Here is a 19,336-nt window from a genome sequence, read left to right as displayed (position 1 = left end):
TTCTTTCTTTCTTTCTTTCTTTCTTTCTTTCTTTCTTTCTTTCTTTCTTTCTTTCTTTCTTTCTTTCTTTCTTTCTTTCTTTCTTTCTTTCTTTCTTTCTTTCTTTCTTTCTTTCTTTCTTTCTTTCTTTCTTTCTTTCTTTCTTTCTTTCTTTCTTTCTTTCTTTCTTTCTTTCTTTCTTTCTTTCTTTCTTTCTTTCTTTCTTTCTTTCTTTCTTTCTTTCTTTCTTTCTTTCTTTCTTTCTTTCTTTCTTTCTTTCTTTCTTTCTTTCTTTCTTTCTTTCTTTCTTTCTTTCTTTCTTTCTTTCTTTCTTTCTTTCTTTCTTTCTTTCTTTCTTTCTTTCTTTCTTTCTTTCTTTCTTTCTTTCTTTCTTTCTTTCTTTCTTAGCCACCTTAACTCTATTCTGAATCATTATGCTTGGATTCTCAAGGTTGTTGGTGTTTGCATGCATGCAGGTGTGTGCATTCAGTCTTCTCGTCTCAGCTGTCTTCATGTTACCCACGTAATGATCACCGCAGGCTTGATTTCCTGTGTTTTCATTTAGTTCCTCCACCTCGTTGTCATTTCCTGAAAAAGCAGGGTGTGTGTGCATACGCACGCTTGTGTGTATGTGTCAGAGGCAAAGGAGTTCATCATGAAGGCAATGATGTAGATACGAATCCAGCCTGAAAATGCACTAGGTTTGTTATGGTAGCAATATTTCAGTAGCAATATCTATCAAATGATACAGTTTTTGATACAAATCCATATGCTTTGTATTTTGGTTATAGCTATTGACAAATTAAATGAAAGCATTACCATTTAGCCTTCAGTTTTCTCAAATAAGTCTTCAAGTTTGTCCATGTATTCATTAATTAAATATTGTAACTAAAGGGGCTATATGTAAGAAATTTCTTGTAGTAGTCGTTTTTTGTGTTGCCAATGTGTGAACTGCTTGTAAGTAAACTTAAAAACGAGACCTTGCCCGACTTGCTAGGTTGTCTATGAAAGATTGTCGACCGATTTTATTTGAAGGACTCGGAACAGGAAAATCCAAAGGATGTGATGGTTACACATGCTCCCGAGAGCCTCTCTTAAATGACGCATGAAATGGATGCTTATACAATGTTCAGGATAATGTCGAAAGATCTATTCTGTACTTAAATATCAATGTGCCATGCAAAGAAAAGGTATTTGTTCAAATTATCTATAGATCAGTCTCAAATATACATTATAATCAAACTGTCATAAGTGTAATTTTAATTACCTCATGTGTCGACATGATGACAGTGAATTTCAGAGCTTGATCAGATGCTTTCTTAACTGCTGGTTTCTCACTGCATACAGCACACATTTACATATATATTTAAATGTTACTTTCGGCATTGTGAGTTCATTAATATATCGCTGCAAAGATATTTTCAACTTCTTTTTACTTCAAAGCAAGGATCGAAGAAGATTTTCACCATAAGTATGTCAGGCCTTGAAACATGTTCTGTCTATTGGCGCGTTACATGTGCACGAGTGCGAGCACAAGAAAAAAAGTTGCTGGCTGCAGTTTTAATCAACAGCCACCAGTGTTGCTAATAACCAGGCTTTCTGAATTCTACATATTGTCCCTTTAAATAATATCTTCAGATATATAATAAAGAGCATAGAGACATTACAAGCAGCATAACAAAAATAACTGAACAGAGATACAATTTAGTAAGCAGTGCTTAAAATTTTCTTTTGTCAATATTGGTATGTGTGTATTTATTCATTTACCAATTTTTATTAGTATTAACGAGCATGGCACTAGCAAATGCCTAGGTAATGGTTTCGATGCCCAGGGAATGCATGTACTGATAAAATGTATAAAAGTAGTTTTAGATAAAAAGCAGTTTTACAATAAAAATATAAATTGATTGTTATAAAATATATTTTTAATTATAACAACAATAATTATTGCTTTTAATAATAATGACAACAATATTTTTAATAATTAGAAATATATATTTAGTATTGTTTTTGACTAAAATATACTGTGGTGATCACAATCTTTTCACACATCTCTGTACTGCTTCATTTGACGAAATCCCCAAGGACTCTGTTACAGAGAGATACTCTGTAGTGTTTTCTGACCTTGAGGTGGGACGCCCTTGTCCTTCCACATTCCCGCTTGAGTTGGTCTGTGATCGTGTCTTAGCTGAAGTGCTAATGTTGTCATTGTTTGTTTTGTACAGCGGTCACAGTTTGTAAGAATCATTAGAGAAAGGATCTTTATGTATTTATGTCTCCCTTCATTTCTGTTGATCATCAGCTCTGTCTTGCTACACTTGGGGACATTTTTTGAGTGGTGGTTCTCTGCTTGCAAGCTATGATTTTATGCGCTCCACTGGATAAGATCATCATGTGATGTTCTCATTGATTTAAAGGAGGTTAGTCTGTTTTATTTTCTCTAAGAAACGGAACAGTTTGAATATTGTTTGTGTACTGGTTTCATTGACACAGCTGAAGAATGGGACAGGGGGTATAAATGCCTGCTTTAAGGTTGTTGTCATTTTTAATTTCTTTGCAAAATGTATGACTGTTTTCAAACAGATATTCCTGCCCCAAACTCAAAACATTTGTGTGGGGATGCTCAAAAAGCAATATTTTGATACCGCCACAGCGGGGAATTAACCTACAAATGGCTTATTTATAATTGTCTCTGCATGTTAAACTGGGATAGAAAAAAGTATTTTATTATCCAAAAAAAAAACCTTCATGTACAAATTTAGTGATGATTAGAGGATTCTTCACAAAATTATGTAATGCATCATAAAATTTAATTTGTAATTTGTTTCATTTAAAGTGTTTTTCAGTTTGGACTAAAAAAATAGGCCCTGAATTTCATTTTGCATGCTAAATATATGTGTAATAGATGTACAACACTGACTATAATTATAATATTTGAAAATTATTATTAAACTCTATAATCTGTGCTGTTTTACACCTCTAATTGGAGCTGTTTGGCTGTTTTTGGCCTTTGTTTGTTTTTTTATTTTTATTTTATTTATTTTTTTATTGGTATATTGGTTTGAAATACTTTGGCGCGGTCTTGTTCTGTGTTAAGCATTGAAGTGTTTGTTGTTCTTCCTTTGTGCCCAGAGGGCTGTTTCATAAAAGACGCTAAGAAAAGCAAGGATTAAACTCCAAAACCTGACATGAATGAACCTAACAAATGAGTTGGGGCTAAAGCGGTTTCATAAAAGGTAATTGAAGTCCACGCAGTCCCGCTAATTTGATCCAGGTTTACCTAGTCAAGATAATTTTGCGTGCACGCTTTTCTTAAGCAGCCCTAGAGGTCGATCATGGATCAAATCGATCCACCATAGGAAACAGCATACATTTTGTGCTATTTTATGTGTTTGGGACATGATGTTTTCCTCAGTGCATAACTTATTTTTCACAAGTTTATTCTCCATCTGTAAATAAATAAATAATAAATAATTCTGACTAAAATATACATTTTGCTAAAATATTTGATGTTGGACATTAAATGTGCCTTATGTACAGTTTCAAACCTACAAGTACGTGTATTTTTATGATTGCAGTAACTGTAAATGGACTATTGTAATGGGGTAAATCAGTATACTTTAGGCCAACAACTGAGTTTAGATTCATCTTGCCAATTAAAATTTAGTCTGTGCATATTTATTTTAATTTTTAATTTTGTGATTTTAATTTCTGCTCTTCTAATAATAAACATAAAAGGTACTACAGCTGCCAAACAAAACCAGAGAAATGTATTCATATATTTTAAAACAATCAAATTAAATCTTGGGCAAAAAGCCTTTAGCCAGTAAGAGAACCTGTAGGTTACACAAAAGAAACGTTTATAATCAGCTGCGTGAGTGAAGATTTGGGAAGAGAAACGGAGATTCCATGTTCAGTGGAATAACTAATGGAGTATTGTTCAATTCTCTGCTAATCATGTGACCAGATCACAAATCGCAAAACAAAATACAAAGCTTAAATGTATGGACTCACATGCCTCTCATTCAGCATGAATCAAAATGTTTCCATGGCTGCGATGCCGCATTTAATTGCTAACCTATTATTTCTTTTGTAAACAAAGCTTTGTGCTTCATTCGTGTCATATTCACGTAAATACTGCCACAGTCCTATCAGTGGGTCCAGAATATACCCGGATTCTCGGTACTACCGGTACTGCAGAAATGCTGGTATCGTCACATTTTCAAAATTTCAGTATCGACTTGGTACCGAAGTTCCGGTTCCTTTGACAACACTAATATATATAGTGTTGTCAAAAGAGATCTTGTCATATTTTATTACCATTTTTTTTTTTTTTTAATATTCAACTATAGTGAATAAACTGTATTAATGAATGAAATGTTCAAGGTGTCTGAATAAATTGAGACCAGAGTATAGATTCCCAGAGGTCTATATTTTAGTAAATATGGGCCTTGGAAAAGGCTAGCTGACTTTATTGTGCTTTGACTACAGTGGGTAGTTCACAAACATACATGTCATTTCTGCAGGCTGCATCTTACTCTGTCACTCTTTTCATAGATTTTGCTGGCTCTGAAACACTTGCTTGGTATTTCTCCTGCTCTTTGTCTAGCAAAAAAAATCACTCCTCACTAAATAAAAGCTTAAAAATGAAGGCCTGATTATTTCAGGGGCCTTGTCACAGGTCTATTGATTTTGAAATTCTGTTACTTTTGCTATATTTTCACACTTAAAACAATGATTTGGTATTCCTCTTGTACCACTGTCCTCTTTTATGCTAAGAAATAAGTCTCCTGACCGTTCTCTCGCAAGTGCTTCCATTTTTGTCAGTATTAAGTCTGAGAATGATTCAGTGGGCTGTATAACACTTAATTTTTAAGAAATTACTTCTTTAAATGTTTTGGTTTGTCATACTTACCCTTTAATGAAAAATTGATTTAAACTTACACCAAATTTTTTATTTAGCTCTCTCTCTCTCTCTCTCTCTCTCTCTCTCTCTCTGAATGATAGTGGTTAATAAAGTCAAATAATTGTATGTGAGAGAGTCAGCTGTAATATCATTGCGTTCCTATTGGTCATTGTTAGAGATGATCAGCTTAGCCTCCCCCGGACCAGGTTAGTTTCCCAGTATAAGTTGCCAGAGTAACTGAGTTTGAACTAATTTAAGTTTGCTTTATGAAACATAATTCACTGACAATAAGTCTGACTAACTGAAATAAGCCTGGCTTGTTTTATGAAACAGCCCTCAGTGCCCACTCATGTGAATGTGGATCTTTTCTTATGATGACCCACTTGATGTCCAGCTGAAGGTTTCTGGATTTTTTTGGCCTAAAAATGTTTGGCTGTATGTGATTGGCACTTAAGTTTGTGTGTGAGACTTTGTCTCTGTAGAGGGCTTGTCATTTTCCTATTGAAATATTTGTTTTGTGTCAAATCTAGTGTTATTGTTTGTCAAAGTTAGATCAAAACTCAATCTCAAAAGTGGTTTATTTGGGAAATGGGCTGTTTTTAAAGTCTCTCTGCAGTCAATAATTTTATCCCTTAAAACTCATCTCAAATAACCAAAATTAAATGTCCTTGGATATTTGGACATTTAAATAAAGTTACTTCTTAGTAAATAAAATACTACTTAGTTGTTTTGCTTTTTGTTTCTTCAACATGTCATGGGCACGACGTATCACAGTGGACATGTATCTGTTGTTGACACATGACTGACTTTGAGATGTATTGTAGATCATATTGGCCAATGCAAATTTTCCTCACACCCAGCCTAGGGGTGTGTGTTGTAATGACATTACACAGCATGTTTACAGAGCAGCCTCATTCCTGTCCTTGTCTGCCTCTTTGGAATAAATCATAGTTATTGTTAAAATTAATATACACATGTCCTGCAAAATCAGTTGGCTGATTACATTTTAATGCCTCTATGTAGTGTCCTGCCTTTGATCATCACACTCAGTCTCTTCTTGTCTTCATTTTGTGGCCTCTTCCTGTTTGTCTCCTGCTTCCTCTGAGGACAACAGGTCGGGAGTCTCATCTGCGTACATTCAGTCTTTTTGTACAACAAATGCTCACTCAGATCAGGCTTGTCACTCAGAGTTTATTCTCTTACAAACATACAGACTGCATTTCAAAAGCTCTGTTTACTTAGATAGAAAATCTTGTCACATTCCTTTTTACTATTGAACAAACATGCTCCATAATCATTCGTGTTCACAAGCTGCCTCTTGCGGCCAACTGTGTGTATTACAGCATGTGTCAGTCCCTCCCCCACCCTGAACCCATGTGGAAACATTTTGAATGCCCAAAAATACAAAACACTCATCCGAACTGGCAAGAGTGGAAACCTGGCATTCCAGTGAAGAAAAAGGCTGGTCACGGTGTTTAAGCTTGTTCCAGGGAAGCATAACATGTTTACAGAAGCCCCATTCCTGTCTTTGTCTGCCTCTTGTAGTCATTGTTCAAATTAATATGCACATTTCCTGCAAAATCAGTTGTCTGAATACATTTTAATGCCTGTATGCCTGATCAATTTTATAATATTAATATACTGTTCAGTGCTTCCCACAGGTTTGAAATATACTTGCGGTGGTAGCTGGGCGAAAAATCCTCCTATTACCGACGGCACAAAAATGGTCTACTACATGTGACAGACAAATAATGGGTTATTTTTAACAGTATTTTTATTTATTGAAATTTAATTTGAATTACATAGCATATTACATTTAATTACATACTAATATTATGCATTGTAAATTATGCAAAATTACAGCATTTAAATGGTTCACCTTTTCCTATGTTCTCCTTGCTGTCATATAGTGTCTCTCTCAGTGAATGGGACACAGATTTTACTAGTAAAATGTATAAAATGAATATGCGTGTCAAAAAATGTTCTTAGTCTTTTCTTTCTGTGGGGGAGACTTCAATAATTTACTATGAATTAAATGGAAATCAAATGAAACACAATTTATAGTGTAACCAAAATACCAATAATGCCCAAAAGAAAAAGAAAAAACTTAGCGTGTGACTTTTAATTATAAACAAGCCCAAAATACACCGGAACTCTTATTTTGAAATGTATGTACTATTGCAGGCTGATCCTTCAGATTCTTACAACCTTATAAAACATTTTATATAAAGGCCATGAAGTAGACTTTGTAATAATTCATCAACTTGAGTTCATTAGCAATCGCATGGCATAAATATGCACTTTTCATTGATTGAAAATCACTTTGAAGCAGTCTGACGCGCTGTTGCGCGAGCTTGTAGAATGTGCAACAGCGCTGCCTTGTGACTTTACAAAATGTAGCGTCCGTGGGAATGTTAGCGGGAGTAAACAGTTCTGATGCACACATGACGAGCAGGTACGAAACGACTAGTTAATCGATCGCGGATGGTTTCATTATCTTGAGCAGATATAAAAGTATAAGAGGATAAAAATAATAAAAAAAGCAAAAATGTGTCTCCAAATATACGTGGGCGGCCCGCCCAAGTAAAGTTTATGTGTGGGAAGCACTGCTGTTATTATGAATAAGATCAATAGTTAATATTATAGTTGTTTTTCAATGTTCTTAATATTAACTGAATTGCATACAATGAAAGAATTAACCTGAAATATTTATAGGCCTTTTTAAGTGTTGCAGAGCATGATTTTTTTTTTCTTTTGTGTGTGTGTGCAGGCTTTAGCACAGACACATTGCCAGATCTTCTCACGATCGCAGATTGTGGACTTTTATATGAGCCAGTTATCTTTCCAGCCTCTCATAGATAATTAGGCATGCCAAAAGTACTGATACTTAAAGAACAAGTCATGCAAAATAAAATAAGGTGTTTAGGTGTTTGTTTCTGACCCGAGTCATCACTACCATGCGCTGCCTGACTGACATAAAACAAATATTCAGACGTACACAAACACTTCACATGCATGATATTTGTCGATAAATAGTGCCTTGCTGCAGTGTGGTTCTTTGACTACATTAAAAAAAAAAAAGTCATTAGATTGGTTGTCAATAATGTCACACATGATTGATAAATGACATGCAGTGGCCACAAACAAATGTTTTTGTCCTGCTCAATGTGTGTGTGCATGAAGAGATGGCCGGATTGTCGTGCATGAACTTGATGAGCAGTGATGCTTGCTGCCTTTCTCCCATTGGAAAAGAGCTGCGAACTTGTGATTAGTGTAACGTGACTTTAAAAAGTTGGCCCCGTGTACATCTGAGAGTGAAGTGAAGCCCACTGGATAGAAACACAAAAAAATCATAAGGCTAGAAATGAGGTTTGTTTGTTGAGTTCAGTGATTTGATATTCTGTCATGTGTGAAGGTGAATGAGGCTTCAGACAAGCTTTTGTTGTTGCCAGGCTCATCTGTAGCAGAGCTGAGTGTAATTCCAGCCTGTAAAGAGTGTTCTCATTGGAAAACACAAAAAAGTAGTGAGATGTGTGTGCGTTTCTGACTTCAGCACATTTTTTTATTTTTTCTCTTCGTTCTCCGCTGTGGTTTCAATGATGCTTTTCGTTTTCCTCCACTTTTATCTTTTAAGTCTCTTGCTGTCTCTCTGATTCACGGAAATCTTGAGTCATGTTATTGTGCTTCAGATGAAAAGATGCTGTTTATTTCTCCCCATGTTTTGCAATATTTTTATTTTCAGTACTGTGCACTGGCTTTACTCTGTATATGTTGCTTCACTGCATGAGTTGAGAGACCAGAGGGTTATGCAAGATTGTACTGGGGCTAATGTAAAGAGGTCAAAGGTCAATTCAGTGCATTTTCAAAATGGTGCTTGATGTTATTGTTTGTTTAATTAACTACGTTACTACATTATATATTATCAACTATTATTACATTAAGGTTTAATAGGAACTAGTGGATTTTCAAATGGTCTATGACAAAATTCTCACACACGCAAACAGCTAGAGGAAGTTTTGGATGAAACTGATGTTCTTGGTGAACTTCCTGCCAGATTTTGTTTCTCGGTTTTGTTTTCTCACGTCTGTCACAATGTGCTGTGGAGAGGCGATAACTATCAGACAAAGGTTACTTGATGTTTTTCATCCTACATCATTGCACATTTGTTTTTAAAGTCATTTGATTGATTGTAGAAGAATGAATGGAATTTGTGACGAACTGATTCTGCAAATGACTCAAGGCAAATTAACTTATCGCATTTGTAATGTATATGCTTACTGCTTAGCTGGATTTTTAGAAGCAAAGTCAATGGGATGCATCTGTGCATTTAGCTAAAACTACAGTGTGAAACAGTTTTCTTAAACTGTGAATGAAAAATGTTTGTTAAACTCTTGTCCTAAATTGTAACCAGTATATTTCTATATGTTTTCCAGATGTAGGAGAGCAGAAGGCCGCTATGCCGTGGACAGAGCCGCCATCATCAGTCACTGGAACTGGCTACAGGCCCAAGTCTCAGACCTGGAGTACCGTATACGCCAACAGACCGACATTTACAGACACATACGCTCCAGCAAGGTGCGCACAGATATACAAACATGCACATTCATACATGCTGCTTTTATTTTTAATCATGGAAGTTCATTTCATGCTGTTTATGCCTGAATCACTAGTGTAGTTTAAGTTTTAACCCAGCAGAGGTGGTGTCTCCCTCTGGTAGCTTAGCAACGCGGGTTCCCGTGATGAATCGTACTCTTGTGGGATCGTTGTTTCGTGTTTCTTCAGCTCACTGTTTTTGTTTTAAAGCACTATTCCCGCTTGTTGTTCCTGTGTGATTTAAACACAAACAGATCCTTTGGAGAATATCATCAGGTCTTTCATCTGGCATGTGAAGTGATGGATGTATTTTAAGATCTTTCCTACTCAACATGAAACTTCAGAAATGTATTGATAAATAATCGAAAATGCAGTTTTTACTGTATTTTTAATCAAATAAATGTGATTGGCCAATGCAGATGTCAAAAAGTTGTTTATTTGAATTAAAACAAGTGCAAGACATTAAAGGGTTAGTTCACCCAAAAAATGAAAATTCTGTCATTAATTACCACATTAATTACTTGGAACACAAATGAAGATCTTTTTGATGAAATCTGACAGCATTCTGTCCTTCCATTGACTGCCTTTGCAACTTGATGTTTGACGCTTTAAAAAGTTCATAAAGAAATCGTAAAACGAATCCATATATATTGAGCAGTTTAGTCCAAATTTTCTGAAGAAACTTGATTGCTTTTTATGATGAACAGATTGAAATTAGACAGCAAACATAATCAGTTGATGCACAAAAACAAACTGCTCCCCGTTTGTTCTTGTGCGTCATTCATGTTCGGTTGAGCATATGAGCTTTATGAACTTTTTGAAGCATCAAATATCAAGTTGCAAAGGCAGTCTATGGAGGGACACAGAATGCTGTCAGATTTCATCGAAATGATCTTCATTTGATGAATGTAAGTCTTACGGGTGTGGACTGACATGAGGTTGAGTAATTAGTGACAGAATTTTCATTTTGGGGTGAACTAACCCTTTAACACTACCATCAGATTGCCGATCTTCTTTGTTAGTTACTGCCGATAAATGTTTGATGTGCTGTCTCTGCAGTGAGGAACTGGTTTTTACCAAATCTAAAATTAAAAGAGTGAGAGGATTTTGACAAGGAAGGAAAAACAATGTCTCCTAGTTTTATTCTATAATTTGTGTGTGTGGTGGTTTATCTAGGGCTTGGTTGTACTTGGGGTGAGCTCAGTGTTTGAGTCAGTACCAGAGGACAGCAGTGACTCAAGGACAGAGACTATTACCTGCCCTGTCGCACGGGTAAGACCAGGAGTGCAGACACATGACCACACTGAAAAACAGGAAATAAACTACCAGCAGAGTCAGTCTAGTCCTGAACTCAATTTAAACCATAATTCATGACCAATTTATTTATTTATTTACAGTTATTGTTAGATTACTGGTAATCAATTATCTATCCCTAAAACAGAATGTCTAAGACCCATTAGTATTTTTAAATCCCACACAATCAAATAAAATGCCTATGATACGGCCCCACGCATAGCCCAGGAGAATGCTGGGATTGTTGAGTGAGAGGATTGAGAAGAGGGGCTGCAAACACTTGATCTCTTTGTCTGTTGTATGCAAAACACTGCTGACCTTTTCATCCATTCAGAGTAGTTAAGAAATGCAGCAAGAACCATTCAACTCATCCAAACCAACTCAGGGGGAAAATTGGTGGGATGTCCCTTCCAACATCACATTTGTTTTGTTTGGTTTTTTTTTGTTTCTTTTTAGGAGCGTGATACTGTTGGAGTGGAAGCGTCTGTATCGTCTAATGGTATTGTCACAGAAACTGGCTTGAAGAAAAGCTGTGGACCTGTGAGACAGGTCAATGGTGTTATCAACAGGTATTCGAGATATTATTTAAGTGCGCTCCCTCATTATAAAGTTTACTCCAAAAAGAAATGTCACTGTTATGTTCATGCTTATTTCCTCTCCTCATTCAGCTTACGGCCCAGTTCCCCTATCACCTCGAATCCAAATGAGCAGAGCTGCTCTGAGTCTCAGCAGAAGCTGGAGCTGGGCCCTCTGGCTTCCTCTGTGCTTGACAACACGTGTGTGGCGGCCCGCACACGGCCACTGCTCTCATGCAGGAAACGCAGAGTCCTCCGGCCCGGTTCGCTCACCAGTCTCAATCGTAAGGTAAGGAGAGATGTGTCTCTTTTCAAGATCCAGTGGCTGGTGTAGTTTTGAGCACAAAGGCCTGTCCACATAGAGTCTGATATGAATGCTTAACACATAACTATCATATTTGCAGCGGAAATATTCACTAATGATGAATTTTAACCTTATTTGAACCCCATTTTAGTCTCTGAATAAAAACAGACGGATCTTTGCAGTAAGATGTGTCATATCCTAAGTGAAGGTCACTTGGTGTGAATGGGCTTTGAAAGCTGTAGTGAGAGATGTGTGAGACAGAACAAACAAGCTCTTTCAGTGTTACCTGTGGATGTGTTTTACTGAAGATGCACTGAGCTCCATAAGGTTCCCCCGGGCCTCTTGCAAAGGTTACAGATTAAATAGTGACGCAGAAACTGCAGTGTTACCGAGATCACAGTGCTGCTCCAGAACTGGCACTTCTGTCATTTATTGTGTTTTAAGTTACTATGAATGACAAATGGTTGACTAAAGCAGGGCTTTTCAAAGTTTTTTTAGCCCCAAACATAATTACCTTAAGAGCTATGTTTGGTGTTTAATATACGGGATCTGTATTTTGGTTCATTGTTTTTTTTATGTGAAATAAAATCCATGTGGATGTAGTTTGAAAATGTAAAAAAAAAAAAAAAAAAAAATGTAGTTTGGCTGGATAGGACAGAAACTTGTATTTACATGGAAGCCATAACTTGTATCATTCATCACCTCACATCTGATTTAGGACATGGTGTCCAACAGGCAGCTGTCCTCTAAATATCTGCCATATTCATGCTTGCATTGTGCTGCATTCATATGACAGTTACAAAGTCTCAGCACTGCTTTTATAGACCTATTTGCTTTCTGAACAGCCTTTAAAACTCGATTCCTCCCATAACACAGGCCCACTGTGAGCGAGAATGCGCAGGCATGTGCTAAAACAATAAGCGCAACCCCAGTCGATCTCAGCTCCATTACAAATAACAGCGCTTGGATGTCATTCAGACACAGCGCTCTTGAAATGTTATGAGAAATGCTGCCAGTGTCATCAATGTACTAACAGCCAAATTCACTCACACTGCCAGTTATAAACTACCTGCTAACTGATCTGCAGTCCAATCCTAACGTTATAACAAGCACTCCAGATGAACGCTGCCCCAGATAGAGGCAGACACTCAATGGACGCTTTTAAAATTTCCACCATTATGTTTGAACACCCACAGAGACAGAAACATACTACTAATCTGTTTAGCTTCATCTCATTAAGTGAAATAGGTTTAACATATAAAAACGTAATGTTAGCTCTTTAGTTGATCTGTTTTGAAATGTTCAAAATGCCTCATGAAACACTTTGCACAATGTGAATTTCATTACAACCAAGAAAGTAGATCAGTTCTGTAGTTCCAGGTGTTTTCTGTGTGATTGCAGAGATGGTCCCTGTACAAACTGTCCTGCGCTAATGTGAAGCACTCTTGTTTGAATAGGCTCGGAAAAACCGGTCACAGTTGCCAGTAGCAACCCTTTCTCTCTGGTGCTGTGCTCTGGGTTAATGACACGAGCACATGAGCGATAGAGAATCTGCCACATGCAAAACTGGGTTGAGCAACTCAGGATCCATGTGTGGTCATCTGATGCAGAGATTTGTATGAGAGCATCAAGCTGGAAGGGTTGACTTGAGTAAATGGAAACAAATGGAAAGGCTGATCCCTAGCAGACATAAATTTTGGTTGCTAATGCTGCTGAGATTTCATTAACAAAAGCAAGATCACAGTGGGAGGCACTTGACTGACATCGACAGACAAGACAGAGCAGGTTACTTTTGACATGAAAGTCAAATTTAAAATGTTGTCATTTTTAAAGAAATTTAAAAAATAAATACCATTTTGTGGCTCTTTAATGTGTCGTGACAGATCGTTCAGTTCTAGCGGCCCGTGAAACGATCATCTCTTCCTACTAGTTCATTTATATCATCATATAAACATGAATGAACATCACAAGGAATTTTGTTTCAATCGTGGAAAGACATCAGTACACACCATTTTTCAAGTTCAAGTCCTCCTACGTTAATCTGCTTACTCCCCTGACCGTTTTGTCGGACAAAATGGCGGATTTGGCGTTATGATTGGTTAGATCGCCTGTCAATCAAACTCCTGGCGAAGGGTCAATTAATGAAAATCCATGGATGCTGTTTTTTTTACAATGCTCTTTCTTTTTGTGTATGTGTTTAGACCCCGTGTTTGCTTATTTTCTTGTTTATTTGACATTAAGGCTCTCTCCTCAATTTGCAAAATTCACATTTGATGCTACCAAGGTTAGGGCTGGGATTGCTGCCAGACACACACACACACACAAAGTGTAGAGCGTGTTCACAGATCCGTAATGTCTTAAATCCACCATTCATTATTTAAGGCTGCAAGCAGTTTAGCAAAAAAAAAAAAAAAGTCTTGCGTTGTTCAGTGTTGTCCTAAATTTGTTCCCAAAAATGATCATCACTTTCATCACCCAAATGTATTCAATCATTTTACATGAATTGAAATGTTTTAGTGTAGGTAAACAGTTCTATCTATAATACGCTATGTTGGTAAATTGTTACTCAAGTTACACTACCATTCAAAAATTTGTGGTCATATTTTTTTTAAAAGTCTCTTATGCTCACCAAGGCTTCATTTGTTTGATTACAGTAAATACTGTAATATTATGAAATGTTTAAAATAAAATGTTCTATTTGAATACATTTTAAAATGTAATTTATTCTTGTGATCAAAGCTGAATTCTCAGCATCATTACTCCAGTCTTCAGTGTCACATGATCTTTCAGAAATCATTCTATGATATGATGATTTTCTTCTCAAGAAACATTTCTTAATTTTTAACATTAAAAGCAGTTGCGTTGCTTAATATATTTGTGGAAATTGTGATGAAAAAATGTTGAAGATTCTTTGATCCATAGAAATTTTTTGTATTTTTATAAATATATTTACTGTCACATTTGGTCAATTTAATGCATGCTTGCTGAATACAATTGTTAATTTCTTAAAAAAAAATTAAGTAATTAATTATTACTTACTATTGTATGTAAAATTCTAAACATCATATGAATGCAAGGCTAATATGTTTGTTTGTTTTTTAGTTGGGCTTGTTTTTATTTTTAACGGCCTATTTCAGACTGGTCGCCATAATTAAAATTCATACACTAAAATTTTTTCTCCGTGTTCTCTCTGTCACACTCAGAGGTCAGTGGCTCCTCGCTGTGGCTGTGAGCTGAACGCTCAGTGTGTGATGTGCAGTGGATGTGCTCTCCCTTCTGCAGACACCCAGCACCAGCTCCCCCTACTGGACAGACTGGCACAGTTCGACCCCTGCGTTCACCCCATCCTCTCCTTTCCAGACGGTAAGGAGGCACACTGGTCCTTAATCGGTTTCTCTCATTTTTCCAGAATGCACACATGTACGTAGACACAGACAAAAACAGTGACGGCATCACACATGACTAGCGCACCTCTATCACTGCTGTTTGTTTCCCATAGTTTGCCTCAAGGATGGGTTTTAATAAGTTTTTTTTTTTTTTTTTTAACTGCTTAACAATTAGGTGTTAATTTAAGTGTTAATTATTCTGGATCTGGTTATTGCACTTCTTAAAATAACCTGCAGGCTGATCTGTGTTTGGAGCAGGTCATTAGTGCTGAGATCTCAGAACTGTTTTTGCTTTTCAGGTCTGTGATAATTCAGTTACATTGGATTTGAGGAGCTGATCTTAGATCAGCAGTCCTTCCCTCTGCTGGTCATATTAGATGATCATGCATTCGTGTGCCTGACCTTTGCGGTGATAACCGTTTTAAAGAGCAGTGCAATCTGACTCTGGCTAACTGTGCCAGTAGTGGCTAGCTTTATCAGACTAACTGAGACAGACGTATTTTCCCTCATTAATATGAGCCTGTTGTCCTCTCTAATCTGGCGTCCATTGTGCAAATGAATAATGGGCGTAGAAGAGGCAGGTGACACCGATGGTGAAACTTGAGTAGATAGAGGAAAAAGGGAAGAGGAACCTCAGTACGATGAATACTACAGTCAAGCTCTGATTCCCCCTTCTGGAGAATTGCACACATGTCTGGCACAATTTGTTTCACTGATTTAGATGTTTGCAAACCATTAGTTCGGTCACTATTCACATTAGTAAAGTAGCTGCTGAATGAGCAATGTGTCAAATGGTGTTAGCAACACCAGGGCTTTGATTCCCAGGAATGCACATAATTGTCCTTTTTCTCTCATATTTATTTTAATGTATACATTTTGTTTCCCCTTTATTTATATATATAAAAAGGGAAAAAAATGTATACATTAAAATAAATATGAGAGAAATAAAAGGACAATTATGTGCATATATCTTCATTTTTATTTGTTTGTTTTTTCAAAATCATTTTTATGTAAAGCAATTTGCAATACCTGCAAACTAGTCACTTTTATGTGAATTGTGTAGATCCTATGAGTTTTTGGGGTTATTTTTATGTGGGGGGTGGGTTGGGTGAACAGGGTGAAACCGCAAGCACAGTAAACCTCACAAGAATCGAAAATGGGCAACTTTCCCATAGACTGGAGTGAGATCATACACATCACGTCTCTGTCGCGATCTTTCCTGGCGTTCCGTATGTCTCATGTAATCGCTCAATGAGTGTTTCAAACTTGGAAAGTCGTCAATAAAACTTTGGATTGTAAAAAAATGTCCCATTTACCTCAGAAAAGCTGTTCAGTGTCCAAAAACTCGGTAGTCAGCTACAAAAATGAACTTCAAGAGGAGCATTTTGCTAAATATATGCACTATAGGCTATTGTATATCCCTTGTATTTATACTTGTGCTTCAATATTGATAGTATAAATTTGTTTTATGACAGGCACTATTTAAATGTTTATATAGCCTAAAAAATGAGTAGAAACATAATTGTCATTAAAAATGTATTACATTGTTATTATAAATCTATGGGTAATTTATATGCAAGTAGCTTACAAATCAAATAATTTTTACCTTTAATAATATAATGTACTAACTGTTGCTCCCTGTATAGTTTACAGCATTAGTTGAGAGAGATTTTCTTTAAAGAAATTTGCCATGTACTTTACCTTATAGACCACAAAGTAATCAATATTGAATCGAAGGTAATCAAATCAATTGTGAAATTTGTGTCAATGCTCAGCCCTAGTCTCTCTCTCTCTCTCTCTCTCTTGTCAGAGTACATCAAAACACTTAGTATACATGTTAAAATCACAAAAATTTTCTCATGGGGCAGGATGCCCCTGAACTAAATTGGGTAGGTCCCCCCTACAACTGTTTAGTTCAGCGGTGTCCAAACTGTGGCCTGGGGATGAATTTTAAGCAGCCCGCAGCTTTTCTATTAAAATATATTATGTGTGGCCCGCCATGCATAATTTACAAACAGTTTCATAATGTCAACACAAGGCGGCAGTACTAGATTTTAGGCAAGGGAAACATTAACGCACCTAAAGTGGAACGAAACAGCGCTACTTGTGCACACTGCGAGACTCACAAGCTCACAAATGTTTACTTGCTGAGTGTCTCGATCACACGACCACTAAACAGCCAGCGAGAAGTGTTCAAGTTCGGCGTAGAGGTCTCAAGTACAAGCTGCAAATCTCTGATTTAATTCAGTTTAAAGCCCGTTGAAACAGTGCTGACTTAATCAACAACACTAACGGGCAAATCAGGAGTACTGTAACCGTGGTATATTGTCAGAAATGTAGGTTAATATCTTATTTTATTTAATTTTTAATGTAGACTTGTATTAAATGCCACTATTTTTGTCATAAACTTGGTTTTGTGCATTCGTATTTATATTAAATGTGTTTATAGACTAAATACCTTAAAGCCATTCTAGATATAAAAACAATATTTTTACATTTTACCATGTAGTGAAGTGTGTGGTTTTACGTGCGATCTAATTAGAGTACTTTTAACTCAGTTATAATATAATATTTAAATTTCACCCTTTAGAAACGAGGTTAAGTTTCATAGATACTGTTTGTGTATTAAATTTGCATCTGTGTCCTCTCTCAAACTACTCTACTGTCAGCTCAAGCTTTTGTCAAATCTGTTTTCAAGAAACAAAACATGTAGGAAAAATATATATAAATAAATAAAAGGAACCGGTCCCCAGATGTGTCCACGACATCGAATCTGGCCCCCTTTTAATAATGGTTTGGACACCCCTGATTTAGTTCATCACCTCTTCTGAGTTTGCAGGTCTGAATTTGAATTACCACTGCTTATGAAATGTGCTTTATAACTAAACTTGCCTTGCCTAATGATTTATTCCTTAAATGCATTGAAAATCTGGAAAATCCATTGGGATGCCAGATGGATAAATGCAAATATATATGTTCTATGTTCATGTAACACAATCAGCACAAGTTTGCATCTGACCCCTAGCCTTTCCTGTTCCCATTCCACCCTCTTTTTTCCAAAATTTCAATTTCCAGCCTATAAAATAGGCATAAATATAAAAAAGAGGCAGCATGAATCTGTCAGAACCCATTTTACCTACACAATCTGATGTATTTAAAGTGAAACAAGATATTCAACAAGAAAAATGTTGCAAGAATTGAAAATGAGAGGGCTTGATGTCAGCCTGGATTTTCAGAGGTGGTAAAAGTTATTACATTTTAGATGACAAATTAGGAAAAGAAACCGATTACATGAATCTACTTGAATTTATCTAAGCCTGTGGATCTCTGACAATGCAAGTCCATGTTTTAAATGATGAAATTTATTATTTTCGTTCTCTCTCTCTCTCTCAGATGTGATGATGAATCTCCATATGCAGCGTGTGCTGAAGGGACACTGGCAGAATCGTCCTCTGGAGAAGATCAAGCCCATCAAAAAGATCTCGCTCAAACACAAGTTGTGTTTGGGTAGCCGCATCTCAGACCCTTCCTCCAGAGACAAACACAGGCTTGCCAACTCTCTCCTCTCCACAGTCCGTAAGTGTGAAAACAACAAAAGACACGGAAAGATCTGATTTATTAGCCTTAAAAGGCATTTCCTTCTCTTTCATAGTCACTGAAAATACAAAGGATAGAGGAAGTGGAGGTGGCTGCATAAGCACCAAGGCGCTATTCACCTAGGCCACAACTCTGACAGTCTACTTAATTGTGAAAGAAAATTCCCTGCATCCTCAGTGTTTGAAATGTCAAGAGCCTAGTTTTCTCTAATGGAGGCAAATTCTCACACCTTTAGGAGAGTCTAAATTTAGTCTAAACGTGACTTTCCCTATGGGCAGTTAAAGTGACCTGTGAGTGTCTGGCCGTCATTAGCTACTCTCTGCCAGACGCTCGCTGCAGTGACTCAGCAGTTATTTCTGGCATCATACAAGTCCAGCCACGGTTGCTTACTACTTTTTTCTTTCCTTCTTTTTTTTCTTCATATTCCACGTATGAATTATTGAACTTTGAAAAGCATCCAGATATAGTGGTCCGTAGCGTAGAGTTGAATGAGTCACATGTAATATAAAGAAATTACTGTTATTGGTTGTGTATTATTTAATGCAATTTACTGTTTGAGATTTTGACATGACAATTATTTATTTACGTTAATTACATAAAAAATAAAGATGATGTACTGATAAAGAAAGGATGACATTAACGGGTTAAAAATGAAAATAAAGATAAAAAATGTCTGAAACGATAGGCGTGAAGTGATTATGTA

General features: G+C 36.5%; 1 protein-coding gene across 1 annotated transcript in view; it reads left to right on the top strand.

Annotated features, from left to right (window-relative positions):
• The window catches only part of kansl1b (KAT8 regulatory NSL complex subunit 1b), a 68,137-nt gene that overhangs the window by 42,886 nt on the left and 5,915 nt on the right, over window positions 1-19,336 (top strand). The window contains exons 3-8 of the mRNA XM_067381665.1: window positions 9,319-9,460; window positions 10,655-10,750; window positions 11,228-11,340; window positions 11,440-11,635; window positions 14,854-15,013; window positions 18,430-18,612. Of these exons, the coding sequence (XP_067237766.1) occupies window positions 9,319-9,460; window positions 10,655-10,750; window positions 11,228-11,340; window positions 11,440-11,635; window positions 14,854-15,013; window positions 18,430-18,612 (890 nt within the window). The remainder of the gene's footprint in view (window positions 1-9,318; window positions 9,461-10,654; window positions 10,751-11,227; window positions 11,341-11,439; window positions 11,636-14,853; window positions 15,014-18,429; window positions 18,613-19,336) is intronic.

This window comes from Chanodichthys erythropterus, chromosome 3, assembly GCF_024489055.1.
Source record: "Chanodichthys erythropterus isolate Z2021 chromosome 3, ASM2448905v1, whole genome shotgun sequence".
NCBI lineage: Eukaryota > Metazoa > Chordata > Actinopteri > Cypriniformes > Xenocyprididae > Chanodichthys > Chanodichthys erythropterus.
The sequence above is the reverse complement of the archived record's forward strand: the minus strand, read 5'-3'. Positions and strand labels throughout refer to the sequence as shown.